This window comes from Pseudopodoces humilis, chromosome 24, assembly GCF_049639895.1.
Source record: "Pseudopodoces humilis isolate 2021_Gansu_Grassland_sample_001 chromosome 24, ASM4963989v1, whole genome shotgun sequence".
Lineage (NCBI taxonomy): Eukaryota > Metazoa > Chordata > Aves > Passeriformes > Paridae > Pseudopodoces > Pseudopodoces humilis.
In genome coordinates this window covers 2,149,170-2,175,382 of record NC_142223.1, presented here as the reverse complement: position 1 = coordinate 2,175,382, position 26,213 = coordinate 2,149,170, and the positions used below count along the sequence as shown (strand labels likewise).

Sequence of the window (26,213 nt, the reverse complement as noted above, 5' to 3'; positions counted from 1 at the left end):
TTTCTTCATGAAGAAAATCCTTCAAGAAAATTCTTTTGAAAATATTCCTCTTCCTTTGCTCTTTTTTGAGTGCTCAGGGCAGCAGTGAGCATATTCGGAAGGCAATGGCTCTTTCCAAAATCCCCAAGGATGGCCAATATTTGCAGAAGAAGGCACAGATATGCTTCTGACACCATTACATTGGGCAGAGTGGGTTTTGTTCTGTCTTTGGCCATGCAGATGAACCATTTAGGCTCATTTAGGAGGCCCAACACAAAGATGCTCCCAGGGTTTGACCCATTCCAGGTGCTCCCCAGAGCCAGCGTTTGGTGACTTGAGGCTGCTGGCACTGGTACTTGCAATGCTTTTAATTGGTACAATACAAAGCTTTTAAAATTAAAATTACTCCGGAGTTTTCTGTTTCAGACCAGATTCTTGCTTTGCTTCCCAAAGCGGCTGCGCCAGGAGATTTTCTTCCTGGCCTCTTGTTCCTGAAGGATAGGGGAGGTTAAGGGGATTTTACCCACCATAACTGCCCGCTGCTCTGGGCTATCATCTCCCAGCTTGGAGGAGTGTCCCAGCAGGAGGAACTGTGGGTTTTTCTCCTTTCGGGTCCAGGGAGAAAAGACAAAAAAGAAAAGAAAACCCCGAGGGAGTGAGCTGGGGCGCTGAGGCCGGCGCCTCACAGGCCGTGCCCTCGCGCGCCCCCTGGCGGCCCGCGCGGGGCCCTGCGAGCAGCGGCGCGCGGCCGGCAGGGGGCGCTGTAGCCGGCCACGCCCCTCGCCGGCACGCTGCGCGGTGACGTCAACCGGCTGCCCCTGTGCCTGCGCCGAGGAGACCCCGCAGTGAGCTGCCAACGCCCGGCGGAGCGTCCGAGGTGAGAGCGGGAGGGGGTGGGGAGGTGGAGGGGGGCGGAGACGGCACCGGGACCCCCGGCCGGGCACCGGGACCCCGGGACCACCGACTGCCCCCGATCCCCGCCCGGCACGCACCCACAGACCCCCGGCCTCCACCTCGCTCGGAGCGCCCGCTGTGCGGGAGCCGCCCTGCCGGGCCCGCTGTGTGTGCGGGGCCTCCGCAGCAGCCGCCTGCCGGGGGGAAGGGCGGCCTCCTCCCGGCGGGTCCCGGTGGCTGCTGGTGGGCGCTTCCTTTGTGGGGCTGGTGTGTTGAGACGGTGGGCATGTCCGCCGCTTCTCCTCAACACCGTTCTCCGCCTTCCGGGCGGCGGGCGGGCGGGCTGGACCCTCGGAGCGGCGCAGGAAGCGTTCCCGCGGCCGTGGCGAGGCCCGGCCGCGCTCCCTTGGCCCGGCCCGGCCCGGCCCCGCCCTGCCCGGCCCGGCCCAGCCGCGGCCCTCCGCGCTCGGTGCGGCCCGGCTGCGCCCGGGGCTGTGGGAGAAGCCCCGAGGGGCTGCGGGCTGGGCTGGGTGTGCCGTGCCACCGGAGCCCTGAAACGCAGCGGGGTGCGGGAATGGCGAGGGGTTGAGCTCCAGCTGTGTGCCCTGCACAGACAGCGCTCAGTCGAGGAGTCGCAGACTCTTCTGGGCATTTACCTCATGAATTTGAAGGTTGTGGGTCACCCAGAGCTGTCCCACGGCTCTCGTTATACCGTGATGCCTCCGGCTGTAGCTGGGGCAGAAGCTAGCACTGCTTCGAGTGTTGGTGTTGACATATGTTTCTTATTCTTTTTAGAAATCTCATAAAAATGTGTGTACTGCAGCAGCATAACACCTGTCAGTGTTTTAAAGGTCTGCTTTAGTGGTGTGGACTTCAGTTGTGTATCTGTAAGTAGAAAGAACTTGCAGCTGGTGACAGCAGTAGGAGAGAGTCACAGAGCCAGGTAGCTGTGAACATAACAGCCAGCATTGGAAACCTGTGTGTCACAAAGAATGGTCAGGATTCCTGGTGTCCTTTCCGTGTGGATGCTGTCACCAGGGCAGCCAGAGCTCCCCACTTGACAGCAGCATGAGGAAGACAAGCTCTGGTGAGGAGGCCATGTTAGATGGCAACTGAGTGATCAAAAGTGGCTTGGTCTGGCCATCTGTGATTGTCTTTGTCTCATATTCATCCGTGTTTCTATCCCAGGGAAGGAGTTATGGGCTGTTAAAAGTATTGAGTTGCAGTGCCCCAAACCCCTTCTCTCTCTCTCCTTTTTCTTTCTCTTTTTTTTTTTTTTTTTTTTGAAGGGGTATTTAAAACCTCAATCAAGTTTTTTGTATTGTTGATTGGGACAACTCAGTAAAGCATTACAGCTTCTCTTTTTTGGTAAGCAAATAATATTCAGCTGGCTGTGTGTGGGGAAGCTGTTGTAAACTTCCCTTCTTTTGTAAAGTTCTGCTTTGTAAACTCTTGTTGTCTGTAAGGTTCTGAGGAAGATGGTATAGGCAAGTGAATATTTGAGTCAGGTCTTATACCTTATGTAAGATTTGAATCAGTATATTGCTGACCGTAAAAATTGTTTGGTGTTTAAACTGTTCTCGTTTATGCTTCAGTAACAAAAAAAAAAAAAGAGGATTTTTACATCTTGGCAAGGAATAAAAAATTACTGCAACGCAAGATAAAACATGTTTTCACTTTGGTAACATATCCTAGGCAGAAATTTTAATCACTGGATTTGCATACTTTGAACTTGCTTATTCATGACCTGCAACTGATGCTCTGAATTCATTAAGTGCTCTGCTTTAGGGTTGTTTGTTTGCCTGCAACTGATGGCTGGGCTGGGGAGTTCATGATGTTTTTACTGTTTAAGTAAAGTAAGCTCTGGAAGCTCTAGAGTGTGAAGTACCTAAAATGTAAACTGTAGTTCTGCTAAAAAACAACAGTAAACAGAAATGGAGCCCCTGTGAAACTCCCAGGGATTTTTCTTACAAGAAGTGGGCTTTCCTTGCTGTAAACTGTGTGTGAGGCTGATGGAAAGTTCAGCGTGAAGCTGGCCACTAATCTTGATCTAAAGTTTTCTTTTGTTTAAAATGCAGCTGTAGTACTGAAATAAATTCCAAGTCTTACCAGGACAGATAGCTGGACCTTTCAATTAAAACCTTTTTAGCACTTCTCTTTTTACCATGGTGGGTTGGTGTAGCTGGGTTCCAGCTCTGCTGCTGACTCTGGAAGACTTGGACAATAAATGAACGCACAGCACTGCAGCTGAGGTGTGTGTAATCTGCTTGATGCCCATGTGAATGCTCACAGCTTTTGAAAGTTGTGGGCTTGTGTGTTTTATCCCACTCATTCCTCTGCCTGCCCTTTGTGGTCAGCTGAGCTTTGCTGCTGTCCTTTGACTCCATCATGAATTTATGATAGGAGTTTCTAGAGCAGGGGACAGTTAGGAGCAGTTGTAGGGGGTGTAGTTGTCCTTGCCCTTTCCTGAGGAAAGAAAGACATCTTCTTTGTTTCAGAAGATGAAGGTGCTGTCAAATCAAACGGAAGTGAAACTGGTTTCTAGTGCTTCAGGTAGCAAGAAGCTCTCTTTAACCACTTAGTCTTCTTCCTTGGCTCCTTTCATTCTCTTACATTGAGAAATGTAAGAACCTTATTTTCAGTAGCTAATATATGACAAATAAAACAACTTATTGACCAGATAAGCTTTTATGCAAAGTTTTAAAAGAAATTTAAAGTATCTTTATATTTCTGCAGCCTGTCACCATTTAATCAGCTGTCTGCCTCCAAACCCTACACGTTACACTTCATTATGGTTTTCACTATACAAGCTAAAGGTATATCCATCAGGAAGGACTGCCTTTAGGAATGATAGGTAAAGGAAGCCCTTTCTCCAGAGTTTCTGCAAGGGCTGGAGCCTGGCAGAAAAGTTCTCCCTCCCTGAGGATGTCTGGCCACCCCAACACAGCAGTCAGCTGCCTCTTGCAGCCCATGGTGTGTATGTCAATAACTGAGATGAGTGACAGGAATGGCATTAAGGCAGATTATTCCCAGCTTCTGGTAGGGGATCCTTTAGGTTGGTTTTGAGTGGACAAACTGTGTTTGTTTACCTGGCCCTGGGTATGCAGAAAACTGCAAACAGTGAGAGCAAGAGAAAAGTTTGTGTAATTAATCTTTGTAATCTTCCCTTGGAGTTTCAGAGAATTACTCTGACCTAAAGAGGTGTAAAACTTCAAAATACTAATTGGCCTATTTTTAGTAGAGCAGCTGTTCTTTCCTTGAGATTTGTTGATTTTTCTTCTAAATAAGTGATATTTTATAAAGAGAAAACAAAGAATTTGTTTTTAAAAGGTTTTAAAAGCTGTTTTTCTGTTTTAAGCCCTTGTGTTGCCAATTCACCCCATTACTTTAGAGCGTTGTGGCATAATTCTTACCAGGAGAGTTGGTTTTCTTGTCTCATGAAAAATCAATACAGAACCTTTTTTAATAAAGTAACATGGGGGCTTCCTTGAGGCCTTTGTTTGGAGAGGGTGTGTAGGTACTGGGTCATTTTAGCCAAGTTGTCCATGCCTGTGATCAGATTGTGTGGGACCAGCATGTGTTTTCCAGCATAGACAAAACTCTGGCAGGTGAAGGTTTTCAGCAGGCTGGTGGTGCTAGAGCAAGCTGCCGTGGATTTGGGCTGGTAGAGACCCTCTGGGAGCTGCAGAGGATTGCTGTTGCATGCAGTGCTAGACTCACAGCAGTAGCTGAGGCTGCCAGAATTGTCTTTGGAACAAGCTGGCTTGAATTGCTCAGCTCTGCTCAAGTTGAAGGATGCTGTGCTGTGTTTCTGGCCAATGATGAGTGTTCTGTTTGGGGAAATAATGACAAAAATGCTCCTGCAGCTTTGGATGAAGTCAGGAAGGCCTCTGCCACTCCATGAGCTGGATGACTGTGTGCACCAGAGAGTGGCTGGGGAGCAGCTGAAAGCAGAGGGGCTTGTGTGGGGCCTGGATCTGACAGCATCAGTGTGTTTGAGCAGTTGAGTTCAGTGGTACTTCAATGTTGCTGAGTCTCCCATATCCTGGTGTGCTGTTACTTCTTCATGAGCCTCTTGTGCGTCTGCCAATGGCTGAATAACTGCCAGCTGCCCAGCAGGCTCTTGGTCCCGAGGAGAGGGCTGCTGGGGCACATCTTGGGCCAGGCAAAGTGGGGGTGGTTCCAGCTGCTCTGGTTCCTTCTGCTGGTCAGGTGAATGAAGGGCAGCTCCCCTGCTGCTGTCATTGTGTTGGTGAGCCTTCCAGCTACTTTAACAGAAATCCAGAATAGCTCAGTATCTGGGAAAAGTGGCTTTTGTAGTATTTTTAAGCCAAGCTTTATCTTTGGAGTCTTCAAACAGCATGTTGGGTACACAGCCTGAGTTATTCCCCCTGAACACAACACGTCTTCCCGGGAACTTTCCGGTTGTGTGGATGGAACACCTGCAGCTGTCCTGTTCCCTGAGCATAACAGGAGTGAGCACAATCTGCTGCAGTGTGCAAGGAAGGCAGGGTGCTTCTCATGGGGGAAAAACATGCCTCAAAATAGAGGAACTTCTGTTCTGCCAGTGTATTTTCTATCACTGTTGAATGTAGCTGGCAATGGGAAAGTGGAGAAGAACCATTAGGGCCATGTGGGCCTTGGTTGGATGCTGTGCTCAAGTAAGAGTGTAGGTGCAGCTTGTATTTTTAAATATTATCAGTATGCAACTAAGCTAGTAAAAATAGGGGATTTTAAGTGGTAGTAAAATATTGAACAGGATTTTGTTGCATGGTTGAGGAAAACAGCCTCCTGTAGAGTATGAAAGTAAAGAGTAATAAGATAAAAATGCCTTTGACAGAAAAGGACTTAATGTAACCCCACACACTTCCCAGTGCTTAATCTGGGGCAGGTTTTTCCAGTGCTGATGCTATTTTTGACAGTGTAACCTTAACCAGAGGGATAATGGGATAGATGTCACTTTTTTCTGTGGAGTTGGTGTTCAGGTGAAGGTGGTTGGTTGGAACCTTGAAATGGGATAGTGGGCAATGCCTGTGGTAAAGCAGGTGTAGGCACAGCTGCAGCACAGTGTAACTGCTGTGGCAGCAGAGCCTGCTGAGTCACTTTATCTACCTATCAGCTTTCTGAATTTAGGGCTAAAATGGAATGACATTTCCCTTTGATTTTTTGAAGTTGCAAAACTTGGAATGTGTGTTATGGTGCTGCTGGTAGTTTGGGCTCAGGCTATTAAAATTCCCCTGCCCAACTGTCTTCACTTCCTGTCTTACGTGGGTATGTACCAGGTGGTTGTGAGGAGTATTTGGAAATACGTGCAAAGCACCTCTCAAATCTTACAGAAATAGAAGAAGAAAACTGCATTAAGTATAGAAAATACCAGTTTACCTCAAACAGTGGAGTCCCTTCCAACTCAGCATATTCTATTCTATGATAGTTGCATTTTGAGAAGAAATCTCTTACTGCTTCTTTGGCAATTCACAGTAACTTGTCCAGAAATGGGAGCTTCAGACCTGCAGAGGTGTTGGGATATACAGGCTCTGTTGAGTGGCAGATTAAGGGGTGCTTGAGGACCTCAGACAAATGCTTTATCTTCCAACTGGGATTCCCATAATGATAGCAAACTTTGTGGGTTTCAAGAACAACAGGAGCCTGTGAGCTAAATCAGGGCTGTCATGGTGTTGATCCAGTTCTATTGCTGATGGTGATCCTGTGGCTTTCTGTTTGTTTTTGTGTGCCTACCCACAAATTTCTCATGCTGACATCTGACACCAGGTTGAGACTTTTGGTGTGAGCAGGCACGTGGGATGGAGCCCAGCAGAGTGCTCTGCTGCTGTCAGTCTCTTCAGCCTCAGATAAAAACTCACCCACTGCAGATCCAGGTCTTTACCTGAATTATTGTGTTTATCTTGACACAGCTTCTAGTGCAGCTGAACTTTTGTGGCTGTGTCTCATAATTAGATGCTCTTATAAAGTGAACAGCTGGTTTTTGGAGACAGAATTCGTACTCTGCAGGGAGAAGTGGTAATATTTAAAGGATTGTGTCTGATCTGTTAGTGACAGTTAACCCCAAAACAATGCTTAAAGCAGGATATCCTTTCCAAGATCCTGAACTGATGCAGTACAAGATTGTGTCTCAAGTCTGTCCCTTGTGCTTTTGCAGGTTGTAGCTTGGACTTCATGATTTGCCTTGCTCTAGAGGAGTGGAACTCTAGTGCTGTGCTGGTTTGTAGATCAACAGCCAGTTTAAGTCTCACCTAAGAAACTAAAGACCCAGGCCATAAGCTTGGCTTGGAACCTCTGGAAACAAATGTATTTGTGTATAGAGCTTAAGTGTCTGCAGCAGCCTAAACTGTGGACAGGATGGGCAGTTCAGCTTGGACACCAGGTGATTTAGAACCTAATATATTCTTTTTATATGCCATTTACCACCTTACTAGCATAGAAGTGGCAGATGTGTTTAGTTCTGGGGTGAAATCTTCGTGTAGAAGATGATTCTTAGCAAGCTGGAAGGTGGGCTTTGGGCTGGAGGATTTTCATAGTGTCTGTGGGTAGTTGCTGCTCATGTGCAGAGGAGAATTCTGGCTGTGGTGATACCACTCTTAAAAATAGTTTTGCCTTCTGTGCCAGTTTGTCTTTCTGTAGTTCGGCTTTTAATCAGAGTGGCTTCTGTTTGTGTTTTATGTTACAAGTTTGTGACTGTACCGAGAGGTTCAAGGTCTTTTCCTTGTGTGTTTGGCAGCTGAGCTCGTGTGGTCCCTTTTTTTAGTGGCTTGGGATCTGTGCAGAGAGAGTGTGTTGTACATGGTGACCTCTGTCATTTAGTGTTTGTAATGCAGGCAAATCAGATTGCTGGGATTGTAGCAGCCAGATACCTCTCCTTGGTGCCCCTGTGACTGGAGAGATTTGTCACTTTGAAAAGCAAAAGTGTTCATTTGTAGTAGGGCTGGAAGAGGTGGCTGAGGGCAAGGACCTTGAAATGGATTGGATTAATTTGGGAAGAAATTACCAAGTGCAAAGGAAAACTTTACTTAGAACTGTGTGGATAAGGATATGAAATGAAATTAAAGTACCGTGGAAGGGCAAAAACAGTTACCAGACATCATGAGTAAAATCCTGTGAATATTGTTCCTTTCAGTGTGGACTCCTCAGTGCTTTGAGTTGGATGAATAAACTGTTAACTGTAAAATGGCTTTGGATGGGGGGAAAAAAAATAAAAAAAATAATCTTAGTTTTCAGAAATGGCTGTTTGTGTTCTTGTAATGTGGAGCAGGTGCCCAAACAGGATCTGGAAGCTGTGATGGGCTGGTTAAGGTTCAACTCTAAGCTAATGGTGTACCCCAGAGAGCACCACAAATTGGTTCTTGGTCTGCAGTACCTTGCAGTGAGCCAAGGTAGCTGGTCCTGGTGATGAAATGGCAGCAGTTTCACTCCTCCCTGATAGAGGAAGTGGTGGTGCTGCTGAGGCAGGAAGCGAGTTCAGCACACGCAGACAGTTTCCTTTGGCTGGGAGAATATATACATTTTAACCTGAAAACAAACTTCAGTAGCTTAAAAGTTAGAGACATTTTAACAAGCTTGAAGGCTTGTGGTTTCTCTTTTAGATTGCATGCACATCAAGAGTGAAGGTGAGATTGTGCAGATTATTAACTCTGGGTGTAGTAGGGAACACCGATTGTGTACAAAACCCCACAAAATTTCACTGTAATCTCCAGTTAGTAGTGCACATAGGTCCTGGAACAGATTGTAGCTGCTCTATAAGTTACAGAAAATTTGTGAAAACAAAGTGCTCTCGTAGTACTGCCACGTTTCACAGGCTTGCCTTGCCTTTAGGATAGGAAAGTCAGACTTGCACAGGAAGTGCAAGTGTGTTTGGGATGGTATGGCTTGTGCTTGGTCAATGGGAACCTGCCATAGGTACTGTGGATTTCTTCTGACTCTTGTGGTCAGTCAGTGTCTTGGTGCTTGAGCAGGCCTGTGTGACCAAAATGCATCACTCCAGAATTTCCTTTGCATCAGGAAGGATTACTGAGCTCCAGAATGTTACTCTGGAGACTTCAGTTCCTTGTTTGTTGTATTGCTCACATCTTCAGTTAACACTTTTGCAATTAATTAACAGATCAGCTGGCTTCCACAAAAGTATAATTGAGCTTTAAAGCAAAATTCTCTAAAATGGGCCTGTGAATTTGACACAGTTCACATGTCTGTGTAATCCACAGTTTCCAGATGCTGGATCTCAGTTCTCTAGGACAGTGTTGAGTCCTCTGAAATCCTGCTGTTGTGATCACATGCTGAGCAGGTTAAAATCCAGCAAATGCTGCAAGTGTCATTAGTGAACTGTACTTTACTGAATTGCTGAAGTTTTTGGTTACACTACAGAGAGATCAAATCAGTGCAATGCTCTGTTTCTTTTTTTTTTGTAATTTTTATTAATGTTTTTAGGCAGTCTTCAGAACTCCTTGAACAGAACTAAGTCATATTGACCTGCATTGCATTTCCAGTCTTTATCAGCTCTCCTGTCTGGCCTTGGCCAGATGGCTCACAATTACATGGCTGAAAATCCACTCACTGCACTCAGGCTGGATGACTTCAGTGCTTTCCAGTCTGTTTCAATTCCCTCAGATATTTAAAGCTGGTTGGTGTGCTCTCTCTGCTGGGTGTTGTACATACAGACTTCCTTTTATTAGGTGGTGACTTCTGGGAGGAAACAAGCCCAAAGCCTCTGTAACTTCTTTGTTTCTATTTTCCTTGTCGTTGCACTCTGGGGATGAGTTATTCTGTGGTTAATCTCAAATTGGATTAAATTACTTTTAAACCACAAGTCAATGATGTGTGTATCCTTAAAGCTATTCCTATGGAAGAGAAGGTCCCAGGATAGTGAATATAAGCTCCTTAGAAATTAGCTTGTTTTCAGCTGTGATCTATGGACTTCTTAGAAGTGCAAAACATGAAGTAGCTCATCCAGCTAATCTAGAAAGGCTACTAATCCAAGGAAAATAATTTATTCAACAGCTGTACTTTGCCAGTGCTAAGACTGTGGAGACCTATGCTGAACACTCTAAATCTGTTTAAAACTTCTACCATCTTATTTCAGTATCTAAACATATACATCCATTTAAAAAAAGTGGGGAGATATCTTTATCAAAGAGATGTGCTCAAGTTTGTTTTGTTTCTTTTAATGTGTAATCTTGAAGTGTATAATCGTGGGAGGGGGAGCCACAATTGAACAACTTGTGTGAGAGCAGTGGTACTTGCTTGTTTCATAGAGAACTTCAAGTGGTCCAGTTCAGTTGTTTTAAATATAAATGTGGTAAATGCTGCTAGTTTTGTGTTTTAGGAAGGAGGAAAAAACCCATAAAAGAAAGAGAACAACCTTGTCTGGGCTTTTCCAGCCCCCTGTTATGCCATTCAGATTCTGCTTTAGGCTCCAGAGCAAGGCTTTGGGTTATTTGCTCTCTGTTTTGTTCCCACTGCCAGAAAACTGAAAGGATCAGGTCACCTGGTAGAAAAAGGTAGTGTGTGCTGCCTCACCCAGTGCAGTGGTGTGTGTGTTTGGGTTGTCAGTGCTTCACTTCAGGAGGGAATTGGAGGTGCAGAGGGCACGAGCAGAGCTCTTGTAGATGCTCTTGATTTGCAGTGCAGGCGTTCTCTCTGAGAGAAACTGTGTGGATAGGGGTGATAGCTCACTGCCAAAGTGTGAGCTGTGTGCAAGGTGTTTGTGTGTGTGTGTGTGTGTGCAGCTGCTGCTGTGTCAGCCCCCAGCCTCTGACCTGAGCCCTTGCCAGAGAACAGCAGCTTCTCTCCCAGGGTCAGCGGGGGCACTCAGCTGTGTCCAAGGTCAGGGAAGAAGCGAAGGCTTGCAGCACACTCTGTGACCTGAGATGCTTTCTAGTACTGTGGCTTGCTTGGTGCTCCCTGGAGTAATGAGCTTTAAAGAGTAATACTAAACCCATGTTTTTGTTTTTTTTTTTTTACAAAGGTGTATGGGAGTTTTTCTGGTAGTTGGGTTTATAGAAAGTCATGGATTGGTCTGTTGCAGTGAGCACAAGGGAATGCTTCCGAGCCAGGATTTTATCTCTGGTGTGCTTTCTGGGCTCTAGACAGGTGGTCTGAAGCAGATGTGTAACCCACAAAATACAGGTAAACAAGGAAATGCAAATAATTGGGGAAGCAGGTAGAGGAGGGAGGTAGAACAGGAAGGGAGGATTGCAGCATAGAGGAGTTCTGGTCTGCCCAGGGGAGAGCTGGGTGGAAAGAGTGCTTCTCCAAAGGATTGACTGTAAGTGCTGTTATGTGAGAGGGATGTTCTTCCACTTGTGCCAGCCCCTGTGAGCAGGGACAGCTGGAGCAGGGCTTCCAGGGACTGGTTGGGCAGTGTAACAAATTTGAGTGGAAATTGGAAAAACATATGAGAAGTGGCTGGGAAATCCAGTGTGGAGATTTGTTTTGTACTTCATTTACTAACTCTGAGAGGAATTCCTGGAGGCAGCAGCGTACCTGCACTGAGCAGTGGCAGAGCTGAATGTTTTGGGCTTTTCCCAAACCAAAAGGCTGATGATAGACCTGTCTTGCCCATGTGAGCAGGGCATACTGGTGGCTGTGGCTGGGGTTAGCTGGAATGCACTTGTGTTCATTTACTCTGCCTGAGTTTTGGCATATTTTCCTTTTGAAATCACCTTAATGAGTGGCTCATCCCTTTGCACCTTTGCTCTGAGCGTGAAGACTTAATATGGGCCTGTGTTGTGCTGTTCCACTGCCTGCTTTCTGTCTGGTTGCTGTTTTTTTTGTTGTGAAATGGGACTTTCTCCAGGATCAATCAGTATTGGCAAGGCAGAACTGTGGCAGCACTTTGCAACTGAGGCAATATTGAATAATAGTACTTGGATATAAACAGTTGAACTGGCCTGAACGAAGAAGATGTCTTTTGAAATGTAAATAGTTGCTTTGTCCTTCTGAGTAAATATGCGTTTGCTTCAGGGCCAAATTGCAGAGCTTTTTTGTTATATTAATGAAGGGCCTGTTGATTGTCTGCACAGTGCATCCTGCTGGATGTCTTCTGGGAAACTGAGATCTGCATAAATCAATAGATTCTATTGATATTGAAATGGGGTACCAAGTAGAGGACTGGTGGCAACACCTGATGCTTACACACATCATTCATTGTCTCTGTGCTTGCTGAGAGAAGATTTCCAGATGAGGATGGCAGTGTGAGTGCCTGGTGTACCAGGTGCTGGCTGATGGCTTGCTCTGAGAATCTTTGCTTGTGGTTTTGTTGTGTCTTGTGGGAATGGTGGTGACTAGTATTCCCCTCCAAGCACTGTTCTTAGGAACTTTTGAGGATGTTCATTATGAAGGAACTCTTTCTTGCAATCTTAGAGCATCCCTGCAGTATCTGAAGAAGAGCTGGGGGTGGTATGTTTCTTTTGAGTCTCCAGTGATTTCCTTTCCTTGCAGGCATGATGGTGTGATATACAGTATCAAATCATGTTGCTGGCTGTGACTAAAGCCTCAAAAATCTAGATTTGCACTGTATTTTATTTACATTACTGTAAGAAATTAAATCCCCAGGAAGTGACCAAATGCATAGTTCAGGAGGGATTGATTTGGATTTTGTAATGCAGTTACCCTGACCTGCAGTTACCCAGACCTGAGAGCCATGGCAGCATCCTTGCTTGGCTAAAGCTTTGCTGTTCCTATGATGGCAAATTTGCTGCTTACAATGCTCCCTGCCCCCTGTCAGGACTTTACAAAGACTTTGGAGCAAGTCTTTGTCAATGTAAATAAAAGTATTTCAGATGATATTATGCTGACAGTTCAGTGAGAGCTTTGCCACTAATTTCCTGGGGTCACAATTTCACACATCTATGTGAAGGCATGATCATGGTACACCTCTAATTAAAGTAAAACACAAATGAAAGACAGCTGTGCAACACTGGAGATAGCCAGCAAGCTTTTGGAGGAGATATTGGTGATGCATACTGGTTTAGTTCACGTACTAAAGTTTTTGCTGAGACAGTGTTGGAGTAGCTGGGTGCATTTGGATTTTGTGATGGGGAGAGTAATCCCTTTGGGATCTGAATGCCCTGCTGAGCTCTCAGTGCTGTTTACACTTCACAGCGGGGAATTAAAATTATTATTAAAATTATTAAAGTTGTGTGTTAACTAGCAACTTTAACTAGAAAATTGTAAAACGGTGCTTAGGCCTTAAAAAAGGCAGGGAAAGAAGAAAATAATAATGTTAATTTCTGTCTGTACACGTTCATTTTTATTCCATAAGCACTGCTGGTGTGTCTTATGCTGAGCTGCTCTCCAGAGGGAGCTCTCTGGAAGGCAGGTGTGTTCCTGAGCAGCTCTCAAGACCAGAGCTTACACTTCCAGCTTTCAGTGCATCTGAGGCTAGATGCTTCCATGCATAAAAAAATCGAGTCTGGAAAAGCACAAAGATGTTTTTGCTCACCTCTAGGTAACTAGAGGTTACGTTTCACTTGTGAATTGTGAGCAGCTTTGTTTGTGTGGTGGAGGCAAAGGATCTACCAGCTCATTTTAGGAATGTTATGTTTTCCTATCTCATATATGCTCTCAGTGGTTTGGGCTCCAATCATAGGTGATGTGCATGACAATCTGGTGTATATGGGAAACATCTAACTATGTATATCTCTTTTTTTTTCCTTCCAGGTTATCTTTGGAGTTGATATTCTAGTAGATTCCAGCTATGCAGACGATCAAGTGTGTAGTAGTGGGCGATGGTGCTGTTGGTAAAACCTGTCTCCTAATTTCTTACACAACAAATAAATTCCCATCGGAATACGTACCAACGGTAAGTGTGAGAATGGCTCCAGTTGTTCTTTTGCATGATGGGCTGGGGTAGCAAGAGTTCCCTTTTGAGCATGATGGCATCCATGCCCTAATACATGTTCTTACAGCCTCCTTTCCTCTTGGAGACTGACTAATACAGAAAAGTGACTATCAGTCTGATACCCTGGTAGTGCTGGTCAGTTCACCTGTATCTGGTCAGTTCATGTTCCTTGACAAGCAGTAGGAACACCTCTCCCAGCTGTGCTCTCACTTCCTGCTACTCTCTTTTTAGGGGAGTGTTTCATGTTGCTGGAATAGTCATTGACTACAGTTAACGTTTTCTGAGGCTCATTTTTCTTTTGCAACTCTGAAAGATCCAGAGGCATAGAGAACTATGGAAGGGGAGCAACTCTATGTAGAGTAAAACCAGTAGAGGTTTTCTCTTGTTCAAATCAGAGGTGGCTCTGGCAAGGTGGGTAGGATGATGGTTTGGGAGATGGCTTATTCATGTCTCCTTTAAACATGTGTCTCTTTTCTTGCCAGGTTTTTGATAACTATGCTGTAACAGTGATGATTGGAGGAGAGCCTTACACCCTTGGCCTCTTTGATACTGCAGGTGAGAAACCAAGTTCTTGTGTCAAGATTTACCTGAGGTGATGTTGAACATGAAGACATACAATTGTTTTGTTTTTTTTTGTTGAGATTTTTTTTTTAATAGAAGGGGAAAATCTCCTGATTCTGTCAAGACAGAATAACTAATATTAGAACCTCTTAAATTTGTGTGTGTCTCTGCATCCTTAATGGGGATGAAGTCAGGGTGTGGATTTCATAAGCCCTCACATTGTGTGCTTTTAAAAATTAAAAATCTGCTGGCCTCTTGAGCTGCATCTCAGTTTTAAGCTGGAGAAATGTGCAATGATGAAACAGGAAAGGGTAGAAACTGGTTCAGCTGCTGGATACTCAGTCCATACCACCTAATAATACTGAAGGGATGTGGCAGCAACTGGTATTGTAAACTCTTCTTCAGAAGAGCCCTTCTAGAGAGATTTAGTTCATAAGCTTTCATCTAAAATTGTCAGATATAATTTAATCTGTTTCCAGCTGTGTTCTTACATTCATCATTAGCGTCTAATTTAATTAATGAAACAATCTTAGGTTTCCAGTTAAACCCTATGGCTGCTAAAGAAACTTTCCTGTTTGGCCATCTGGTCACACTTTGCCACCTGAGCTGGGACTGAAGCCTTTTGGTAGTGGCAGCTCCAGTGGGGCCTCACTTGATTCTCAATGTGCACCACACTTCACAGTCTGACAAGGTCTCCTTACTGCCTTGGCCCCAGGTCTCCCCCAGATATCTCAGGCATCCAGATCCTTGAAATTTAACTGTGGTGCAAAACTAAAATAACAGCTTGAGCTAGTGCCTCTGGGAAGAGACCCTGAACAAAGCAAACTGTGGGATTTTATGTCCCTCACAGTGTGTGTTTGAAAGTCTGGGGGCTTCCAGCTGAATCCTTGGTTCCTGCTGTATCTCTGAATGTCCATTAGCTGGCTGTGCCACAGGTCCCTGGGCCCTTTGTTGTGCAAAGGGTCAGTGCCAGCTCACCTGGGGCTCCCAGACACCCAGAGCTCAACCTGCAGCTGGCACTGCACCTGTGCCCCGAGCTGTCTGTACCGAATGTGTTCTTCAGCATGGCTTCACTTAGCTCTCCGTGTTCTCCTCCCAAATGTGATTTGTGTTCTCATTATTGTAAGCTCCCCAGTTCATGGATAAGGAGTTAGGTGAAAAAGAGAGACTCCTTCCTGACACCTGTTGTGTGGTTTGCTGTAGGGATCTCGGTTGTCCTACAGCAGTTGTAGCATTGTCCCTGTGTGGGGAGTTGTGTTGGGTCCTTTCTCTGCCTGTTTTCCAGCCGAGGGTTCAGACCTCTGAGAAGTGTTGTGTGTGTTGTTACACACATTTATCTATTACCAACATGAACAGTGATCCAACTAGTAATTTTGAGGAGTTACCAAATGACTTTAGTGCATGTAGGTGACTCTGTGCACTTGTGAATGTAAAGGCTTTCTTTCCAGAGCTGGACTGCTGAGGGGGAAGTATTTGTTTTTAATAGTTGCCTGCTTTTTCTAAACAGCAGCCAGCACAGGTGACAAAATTTAGCAATGGATGAAACCCCTATTGCTAGTTCTCAGATTAAAACCCAAGTCTTTGTTTTGAGCTTGTACTTGGAAGACAGACTTTTGGAGTAGTCTGTTAATTGCAACAAGATATTATAGATTTAGATTAGATGCTAGGAAGAAATTCGTCCCTGTGAGGACCATGAGACCCTGGCTTAGGGTGCCCAGGGAAGCTGTGACTGCCCCTGGATCCCTGGAAATGTCCAAGGCCACGTTGGACAGGGCCTGGAGCAACCTGATCTAGTGGAAGATGTCCCTGCTCATGGCAGGGGCTCGGAATGAAATGAGCATCGAGGTTCTTTCCACCCCAAACCATTCTAAGACTACGATTCTGGTCAGTGCTTGTTCCTCTGTGTCCAGCCGAGCACAGTAGGTGAAATGGGCTGTCTAGATTTTCATCTTCAAACTGTAGGTCTTCTTCATTGAGGTGTCCCAGCTGTTGTGTCAGCTCCTTCAAGATCTTGTAGGTCTTTGTCCTGTGTGATGAATGAGACAGCATTAGTTGGAATCTAAGACATTTTAAACAAATGTTTCAGATTTGGTGGCCAGTAAGTGCAGCAGCTTCAGTGGCAAATTTGCTTTCTAAAAGCAGTGCTGCTGAATTGGGCAGGAGGAGGTTTAAGAATGAGATTGGACAGAGTCAGGCTGGTGGAGGAGTGCTAATGGTGCCTTGCAAAGACTGCCTGCCCATAGAGACTCAAAGGGAAGAAGGTGGCTTCTTCCAAAACACAGCCTGTGCTGGGACTTCAGTGAGGTTTTAGGGGGAACACTGCTGGGTGGTCTGGTCACAGTCATATGTACCAGCAACATTCTCCTCCTCATGCCTGGAGACACTTCACTGAGTGCTCACAGCATAAGTCAGAACATCTTTGTGAATAAAACTATTTTTTTCTCCCCTCCAAAGAGCAGGAGGTTTTTACAGGGAAAAGGAAATTTGATAGCATAATAATTGTAGTGAATGGACTAGGTGCAGAGGACCTCATCTATAACTGGATCCACGTTCTGCAACTTTATAAGTGAAGAGAGTGTTACGCAGTCTGAGGGTGCTTGATCTCAAAATGTATTGGAGACTTACCAGCTTTCCTGTGACTTCCAGCAGCTGTTAAATGGCAATGAATGAATTGTGGATTTGAAACATAGATTTTTCAAATGTTTGAGTTGGCTCTTTGCTTAAGAGTTAGGATTAATCACAGCAATGTTACTGTGATGAAATGTGCATTCTGACTCCCTGTAAAGGGCAGGATTTTGTTGTCTGGGTCTAATACAGTGTTAATTTCCTCCTCTCTAGGTCAGGAAGACTATGATAGATTACGACCCCTCAGCTATCCACAGACAGATGTATTTCTGGTCTGTTTTTCAGTGGTCTCTCCTTCTTCATTTGAAAATGTGAAAGAAAAGGTTGGTTGAACGTTGCTTGAAAAGGGAGCTGCTGAAGTATGTCAGAAGTTATCTTAGGTGGTTAGTAACAAATGCTGTGTCTCTTCTGTCTTCAGTGGGTACCTGAAATTACTCACCACTGTCCAAAGACTCCTTTTCTGCTTGTTGGGACCCAGATTGATTTAAGAGATGATCCCTCAACAATTGAGAAGCTTGCCAAGAACAAGCAGAAGCCCATAACTCCAGAGACTGCTGAAAAGCTGGCCCGGGACCTGAAGGCTGTAAAATACGTGGAATGCTCTGCACTTACGCAGGTAAGGGTTGGTCTTTGACTATTTTTGCTTGCTTTTATTCCATACTTTTTTCAGTTCCAGGGAAAAACAGCTCAGTGTGGATGTGAAGGGGTGTAAGCTCTGTTTCTGCTATTTACACTGTAGCTTTCTCTTTGTCCTGTTGTTCTAAGGCACAGAGAGTTGGCAGTGGTACAAAGAAAATCAGCCTGTGTGGGTTAGGCCTAGTGTAGAGGGGTGATGGAGGAGGATGTGCTTTCTGTGTTTGCTTCTGTGCTGGAGAAAAATAACTGTTGAAAACTTAGAAGGTACATTATGGACAATGATTGGGTTGGGACACAGAGTGCACCTTGATGCTGAAACAAGCAGCAAAGGAAAGAAAAAGCCTCTCATTAAAGATAATGCTGGTACTTTTAAGACAGGAAACGTTCATGGTTGAGAGCTGCCTTCTCTTCCTGTGCAGCTGGTGGTGAGCTGTTTCCTGTGTCCTTCCTTCAGATAGAAGTTCTGTTGAAACAGAAAATAATAGTTAAATAGTTCTTAAGACAGTTCTTGTATCATGTTTATAACTTGTGAATGTGAGTCAAAAGCCATCTAAAGTAGCTGATCGGAGAAGCTCAATTATCTTTTCCCTTTCAGTTAGGAATACTAGAGTGGGAGCCATTTTCTGACTAGCTGACCTGTTGCCTTGACTTTGGATGCTCTGGGAACTTAATCCTGGGTTCTTACTCTTGCAGAATTGACTATAACCCTTTTAACAACTTCCTTAATGCTGGTCTGTAAAGAATTTGTTCCTCTCTGATGTGCATGAAACCAGGGGTGCACAGTATCAAGCCCCTCACTCTTTCCAGTTACATTGTGCATTCATCTCCTTGAGCACAAAACTTTATTACCAAACTTCACAAAGCCTGAAGTGCTTATCTTGCCCCTTTTACCCAGATTGCATGTTGATTCTTCTGTTTGAAATCTTCACACTTTTTTTTGTAACCAAGATTCTCCTGTGTGTCCTGTGAAGGAAGTGGCTTTGCTGGAGTTGTGCAGGACACTGGCACTGGAGGTGGTGTGGTGAGGCATGCTGCTGTTCATCCTGGGAATCCCTGATCAAAAGGTGGTCTTGGCCATGCTTCCTAACTGCCCACAGGCGAGCTGAGGGCTATTTGTGCTTGAGCTGTGATTTTCATGGATCTGTTCAGCCCCAAAATACCGTTTTAGATGATGTCTGGCACAGCCTGAATGCTGCTGCTAACTAGGCTGTAGAACCTGCTAGTTGGGTAAATACCTGCCAGGGCCTTTGTCCTGTATTGCTCTCTGAGACCTTTTCCTCTGTAGCTTTGGACTTGAGCTTTAGTCTGCTCAAATTGCATGGAATCACTTAGAATTACCAGAGCAAGAATCGATGTGACAAAAAATGTTGGTGTTTGGATGATGGTGCATGGATATTCTTTCTATTTCCAGACAGACTAATGTGTATCTGTTGCAGTGATCAACTTTGTGCCCTTGGAAGCTCAGCCTGAATTTTCTTCCAGAGCACTAGTGCTTGTATACCAAGTGATGGTTTTAGGAGTCAGGAGTGACCTGGGAGGAGGGTTCAGAAGCCTTCTCACCTGGACAACTAGTTGGTTTGCATCTGCTCCATTCTTCTCCCTCCATTTGTTGTTGACTCACAAAACACTTTTTTTCCTGGGTCTGTCATCAGTGGCTGGTGAGCAGCAGTGCAGCTGATCTGAAGGGTTGTGTGGAGCTCCTGCAGTGATCTCACTGGTGGCTTGCTGAACACAGAAGCCAGATGCTTCCCTGGCCAGGAGGATTGTTTTCCTACCTGCAAGGCAATGCTATAGTAGCTGACTTCAGCTGAAGTGAGACTCAGCTGGGTATTGAGTCTCTCTTTGCCTTGGATGCTGTCTGTGCAGTTCATCTCAGCAGTCCAGGGTGGTTTTTTGCTTCCCAACTAATTTATAAATTACTTTGACACCACAGTAGCAAATACTCATAGAATCATGGAACTGGCATTATTTATTTTTATACTACGTGAGTCATGAGAGGCTGAGTTCCTGAGTTTTTTCTGTAAAGACAAGAGTATCTTCTCCCCAAATTTGGATGACTGCTCTATTGGAGAGTCAGTTCTATCCCCCTTTCCTCAAGTTGTGGAATCCTTCTTTGTGATTAAGGCATTTTCATAGTCTGTCTTCAACCTTTCTCTACAAAACAGGGCCCAGTGCCACTGTGACAAGTAGGTAAGACTGCTGTTAGGAAAGGGTGACTGACATTGTAAATCCAATGATTGTTACTTCTGTTACTCTTGGCTGGGTGCAAGTGCCTGGGCTTTCTGAAGCCCAATCCTAGTATATAACACTAGAGAATGCTGAGTTGGGTTTATTTTCCCTCCTGATGGTGGCTTGCCAGTTTTGACACAGATTTATAAAGTGCCTTAAGCTGTCCATAAGCAGAGGGAGTAAAGGAGGCCTAATGTCAGCCAGTTCCTCAGTGAAACACAAAAGTCATCATTTTAACCCTGGTCCACTTTCACAGCTGTTTTGTCCCAATCCTGTTTTTTTTATCCTCTTCGCTTTTTTTTTTTTTTGCTAGATCCTTCAAAACAAATCCCAAATTCTGCACTCCTGAACAAATTTCTCCCAGATGATATGAAAATAAGAGAAGTCTCTGAATAGGAGAATTTAAGTAAAATTGTTTTCTTGACTCTTGCCCTGCCTGGGTTCTTAATCTGTCTAACAGAACATAATTGATTTTATGGTACAGCCTTATTCTCACAGAGAAAGGAAATTTAATTATTATTTAGACTTCAGAGGCATTATTTATCTGAAGTCTTCAGCTCTTTTGTGACCCTGAGTTGCAACTCATTTAAAGAAAAAGAAAAATTGCTAGGGAGGATGTTCAGAATGCACAGAATGTACATTGTAGTTTCCCTAAACTATTGTTCTTTCAAGTATAATTTTGCATGTAATGTGATGGCCTTAAATGTTTCCAGATGGCACTGCCTTTGAGATCTCCCATGTATGTGCTTCAGTAAAACAACATTATAGACCTTCTAAAAGGGATATATCCAGTATAACCTGTAAGGGAGAAACCAGTTTCATTTGAATGATCTTAAAACAAATCTTAAATTTTGCACAGACCACAGTTGTTTACGGGATGTAAACGAAGCTTTTCTGTTTGCCTTCAGCTATCATGAAACAGTTCTCCTGAATTTTTGAAGGGTGCACTCATGACAGTAGATTTAGGCGAGTCCAGTTAGCCTAAAGTGAGCCAGGTTTCACTTCTGGTGTGGTGTGTTCTTGGCAGAGTTGGGTGGGAGTGGTAAAGGCCCTGCACTGTTCCCGTTGTGCTTACAGCAAATGCAGCGCGTTCTCCGTGTGACCCCTGCAGAGTCCTGCAGCTCTGTGGCTGCTTGTCTGCTCTTGGATCCCAGTTGCTGCACTCCTAACGCTGTTCCTGGCTTTCTGTGGTTACACTTGCTTTGGCAACTAAACTGAATAACTGAAATGCACCATTTCCATGCTGGCTCCCAGTGTCAGAGTAGCACTGGTAAGGTATTGAATCGCATCTAAAGACTGAGAGTGAGTGACTGCCGGTGATGGTGGCTTACCAGGGTGGTCCTGCTTCCATCCCACATTGTGTGTTCCCAGCCATTTGGAGACCTTCAGTTATTCAGGGGCTGAATTCACAAAGCAGAGGAGTTGTTTGGAGCCTTTGCTCTGGACCAGCTGCCACCTGGGAGTTGGGAGCAGTAGTCTGTGCATCTGAGGTGTTCACTTATCCACAGTGGGTGACAACAAAAGGTTTAACTGACCTTTTGGGTCCCTGTGGTGGGGCAAGCTGCCACGTGCTTGATTTACTCCCTGTAAACTCCCTCAGTGTACGTAAAGCAGTACACACAACATTTGTGTGTACACATCACACAACATTTGTGTGGCCCCCGCCCCCATGTTCTTGCTGTGTTCGTGCCTCTGCCCTTCTGAGTGTTGATTTTGTCTGACTTGGCCTGTCACATGTCCTGTCTGTCTCTGTCATTGACTTCTGGGTCATCTAAATGAGATTTTCTCCTGGGATCTACTTTGTTTTTTTGCAAAGTAAATCTGTTTACTGCCTCTGTGAATTCAGCCTGCTCCTGAATGCTCTTTGTATCTGCTTGTTTTTCTCTAATCCTCTAACCTGGCTGCTGTTTTTTCTCCTCCCCTCTGTCTTGTAGAGAGGTCTGAAGAATGTGTTTGATGAGGCTATCCTAGCTGCCCTCGAGCCTCCGGAAACTCAGCCCAAAAGGAAGTGCTGTATATTCTAAACTTTCTTCTTCCCCTCTTGCTGCTGCTTCCTCTGTCCCACTACTGTAGAAACCTGGTTAAAAATGAATCAAACCACCTTGATTGAAAGCTGTTGTGCCTGCTTGCCATCTTAGAGCAACCTCTGTATTAGCTCTTGGACTGAAAACAGTACTTGAGATCTTTAGTAAAACATTGTGACTGTGGAACGTGAACTGGACTCGCTTAATTCCCTGCTGCTTGGGTTGCCAGGTGTGGCTAGCTTTATAATTCAGGCTGTTGGGGGAAAGGATTTGGTTACATCGTTATTTAAAGAACGACCAAAAAAAAAAATAAGAGATGATGTTTGATCTTCCTGAATCCAACTGGAAGAAACAATGTGTGTGTTTTCCATTTCTACTTGTGACTCTTGACTGTATTTGCATGACAAAAGTACCTGAACTGGTGATCTGCAAATGATGCTGTAACGTGAAGGGTTTTCTGGTTCTCCTGTGTGCAGTGAGATGTTTTCTGTTGCTGTTGCTTTGGCTGTCTGTGCTATAGTGGAGTATCTGTCAGTCCTTGGGGGGAAGGAAATATTGATGTACTTGCTACTGCTTTATGAACTGTTAAAATTCTTGCTTTCACTAACATGGTAGAGCTCTTCATTTCAATGATAGATCCTTAAAGCCTGTTACTGTAAGATGTAAAGCTGCTGCTTACTATTGTGCTTCTGATTTTTATTGTTTTAAGGAAAAAACATCAATTGTAGCTTGTCTTTAAATTTTGAAATTAAAAATTGCGGTTGTTTGTATAAATGACTGATGAAGCTTTATTCAAGTTGCATTTCCTGGCTCCAGTTTAATCCTTACCAAAGTGTGTGGTACCCCTCTGTACTCTTCCCAGCTTGACTTCTCTGCTACCGTGGCAGCTTCTGGGCTCTGCCTGGCTGCTTCTAACCCTGGGGTGTTTGGGGCTGGATGCCCAAGCAGAGCATGTACTGGACCAGGTTATCATTGCATGCTTGCCTTGTCTCTCCTCCACTGACACATGGGTGTGTGTTGTCCCAGGCGTGCTCCAGGTCGAGCTCTTCCATCCGAATGCAGCACTTTCTACTTTGTCATTAGCATGTGAAATATGTGAGTAGCCAGTTACTCATAAAAGCTGCCTTAAGGAAATGACTTTGGTGCGTGTTTTGCTTCTTGTGAAGTACACTGGTCTGCTCTCTGGGGATTCCTTTTCTTGTTCTGAAAATGAGATGCTGTGCTCAGAAACTGCTGAGAGCAGTGGTACAGAGCCTCACTGGGCAGGCAGGCCTTGGGGATGGCAAATCTCCGTGTGTCCTTAGAGGGGTGTGGCTGCCACATGGCTTTCTGGGGTTTTGTTTGTGTGAAAACTCAAAAATGAGATTGCCCCTTTCTCTCTTTGCCCCTTTTCAGAAAGGCCTAAAGAATGTATTTGACGAAGCGATATTGGCTGCCCTGGAGCCCCCGGAGCCGAAGAAGACTCGCAGGTGTGTGCTGCTATGAACGTCCCTCCACAGCCCCTTCTGCAAAGCTGGTGTTTGATGTCATACTAAAAGCAATGTTAAAATCAAACTAAAGATACAAATTTTAAAATTTGTTTTTGCAATAATGACAAACGCCCTGCACTCCCATCTCCCCCACACGACCCCTGTGTGAGATGAGAATGTTAGTGTTTATTCCCCAGTGCCCCCTCAATTCAGTTAAACTAGTTAATTTTGAGTAATTATGTATTATCAGAAGACACTGATCATTACTAGTTTTTTATTTTGTTTATTGTTTCTAATTTTTTTTGTTTAACATCAAGGCATGCTCAATGACTTTTTCTGTAACAGACTAATTTTAGGCTGTTTAACTGAAGTCTTGCCCCTTATGCTAGTGTGGCAGGACTTGGTTCTGGTTTCTAAACCTTGTAGGGCTGTTCTGCAGCCAACCAACAGCCTGGCTATGAGCAGACCTTAGTCAGGAAAGCAAAATGTCCCAAGCTGGTGCTCCTCTAAGAAGGATTATAGAAAATACATCTTCTCTGAAGTTGCCTTGTACCTTATTCCCCTGGCTTTTTAACTGTGCAGGTCAATAAATTTATACCCCATCCTCTAAGTTATGAAGCCTTAGGAACAGGAGAATGATTTTCTCTGGATGCACCATCAGACTTGAAACTAACTTGCTGGTCTCTTCCTTAATCTTTTGGTTCATGCTGAGGAAATAACTGCGCCTTTGGAAACATGCCTAGCTGGGTCACTTGGCTTTTAATGAATCTACCTTCTGCCAATCCTTAATTATTAAATACTCACAATGACCAGCACATACACTGCTGCTTGGACACCCTGAAGGGACCTGGGATGTGCTACAGTGGGTTTTGGAGCTGGCTCTGATGGTGCATCTCTCTCTGGATGGCTTGGCATCCTCCGAGGAGGGGTGGAAAGATAGACCTGTGTCAGTTGAAAGGAAGTGCAGGGAGGGGCTTCTGGTGTTTGGTATGACACCATATCGGGACCAGTTGAGGGAACCCCTTTTTCTGCATTTTGCTCATGAGTTACCTTGAACCTGTATGAGGGGCTCCAACTCCTGAGGATCATATGCAGTGTCTCTACCTAGACCATCTGCAGTATCATAAGGATTTTACCAAAAATATATTTTGGTTTGCAAATTCAAAAAATTCTACTTAGGGAATCTTCTCCATCTTCCAAAATTTCAATTTCTTGTAGACTTATTAGTGTTGAACCAATGCTTTTTCATGTCTTAAGTTCTTTGTATATGCATTCTTTTCAGATGTATTAAAAGTATCTTCACAAGCCTGCCTGAGGGTAGTTATTTCCTTTGCCTTTCTCCTGAGTGTGAAGGACTTGTAAATATAGCTTTTATCCTTTGTGAGCCCCCCTCTCCTCCTTCTCAGCCAGCTTGGGTCTTTCCTTAATGTTAAATCCTTGTCAGTCTGCTTCTGGCCTCAGTCCTGTCAAAACTGCTCTAATCTTTGATGCAACGTCTTTGCTGTCAGACCCCTATGAAGAGATGGTTTGGTATTCTTAACAAAAGAAGTACTCAGTGTGCATGGATCCCAAGTAGTAAAAGCTGGCTTTTGGGACTTACTGGGCTCCTGCACCTCTTCTGTCAAGAAGTTTTCTGTTCTTCCCTGCTCATGGGTGGATAGCAGAAAGCCTAAAGGGACAATTAACGTCATACCTATCCTAAAACTGCACACACTTCATCACACCTTTTGTTCATGCTCCAGAAGAATAGTGAAGTCTTACGCTGTTGATAATAACTTGTATTTATTATTAAAACACATCAGAAAGAACCTCACTTTCCTTTTAAGAAGCTGATTTTTGGGTACTCCAGTCTGAAATCTTAGTGTAAAATGTGTCTTTTCACTTTTCATAGTGATTAGTGCTGCTGTTCAACTTTGCAATTCCGTTTTAATTGCTGCCTTTCTGTGGGGAGGTTTGGCTGGGACTCTGGGCTTCCTGGAGAAGGTTATGCTGGTGCACGTGAAGAAGCTGTTCTTACAGCTTCTTCACCTTGTAACACCTAATCCTAATCCCTATGTCTAAAGCCAGCAGCAAGACCAGGGGATTACCTGCAGGAAACTGCCTTTGGAGTGGAGGGACAACCCTTCATGGCTTCTTCAGGGTTACCCTGTCAAGCCTTTTCTGTCCTGGATATGTCCTTAGGTGGTCCCTCTGCATACATCTTCATGGCAGTGATCTGTGCATGCTCTTACTGGCTAAGCAATAAAGTCTGTTCTGTTAAATCAGGGCCACAAGGTTAAACTTGGCTCTGGAGGGAATCCAGGAAGTGCTAAGTGATGGAAAAACATACTTTTCAAGGAGTGGTACTGTTTCCTTCTTCCTAGTGTTGCATTAGCTTTGCAGAAGTCTGATAGCTCCCTGGATCTGCTAGATCATAGCTGTGCCAGGCCTGTGACTGGTTAAACAAGCTCAAGCAGCTCTCATGCTGTTTCACACTTTGCCTGGTTTTTGCTGGAGTGTGGCAGAGAGGTTTGTCTGATGCCAGGTGTGTGAGATGTGCTTTCTCTTGCCAGTTTCTTGAATGAGCTCTGTGGTGACTGTCTTCCTTCCCATATGAAAGCATGAAAAAACTGCCAAAGGCAGGCAAATCCACCACTCACTTCCCCTTCTGGAACTGCCACTTTCAGCTAGTGGGTTTGAAAGCACAGGGCTTGGAGGCAGGTGGGAATATGTGGCACTTTTTTCATCCTGGTATGGCAAACCAGTGTGTGGTGTGAGCTGGGATTTCCTCACATTACTGACAGACCATTTTCCTCTGCAGATGTGGCTCAGGGTTGTTGTCCTTTCACCTCTGAGGGCTATTGAGGTACCAGGAGCAGCTCATGAGCATAAACAGAACATGAGGTTTGGACTGGCTGTTTAACCAGCTGGTACACAAAATCCCAGAATCCCAAACTGGTTTGGATT

General features: G+C 44.7%; 1 protein-coding gene across 2 annotated transcripts; it reads left to right on the top strand.

Annotated features, from left to right (window-relative positions):
* Window positions 1-725: 725 nt before the first annotated feature.
* Window positions 726-24,572, top strand: CDC42 (cell division cycle 42). 2 transcript variants are annotated; one of them, XM_005528283.3, is made up of 6 exons: window positions 726-856; window positions 13,543-13,684; window positions 14,206-14,278; window positions 17,123-17,232; window positions 17,328-17,525; window positions 23,194-24,572. In XM_005528283.3, the coding sequence occupies exons 2-6, from the start codon at window positions 13,580-13,582 to the stop codon at window positions 23,281-23,283; spliced, it is 576 nt and encodes a 191-aa protein (XP_005528340.1). In that variant the 5' UTR covers window positions 726-856; window positions 13,543-13,579; the 3' UTR covers window positions 23,284-24,572. The 2 variants fall into 2 exon arrangements, with proteins under 2 accessions (XP_005528340.1, XP_087922511.1); XM_088066385.1 differs by lacking the exon at window positions 23,194-24,572 and adding an exon at window positions 21,709-22,879.
* The last annotated feature ends 1,641 nt before the right edge of the window (window positions 24,573-26,213 follow it).

Coding starts and splice junctions, on each gene's coding strand:
- CDC42 (XM_005528283.3), top strand. CDS start 13,580: ATGCAGACGATCAAGTGTGTAGTAGTGGGCGATGGTGCTGTTGGTAAA. Junction 14,279..17,122: donor TGGCCTCTTTGATACTGCAG/GTGAGAAACCAA, acceptor CCTCCTCTCTAG/GTCAGGAAGACTATGATAGA. Junction 17,526..23,193: donor AATGCTCTGCACTTACGCAG/GTAAGGGTTGGT, acceptor GCCCCTTTTCAG/AAAGGCCTAAAGAATGTATT.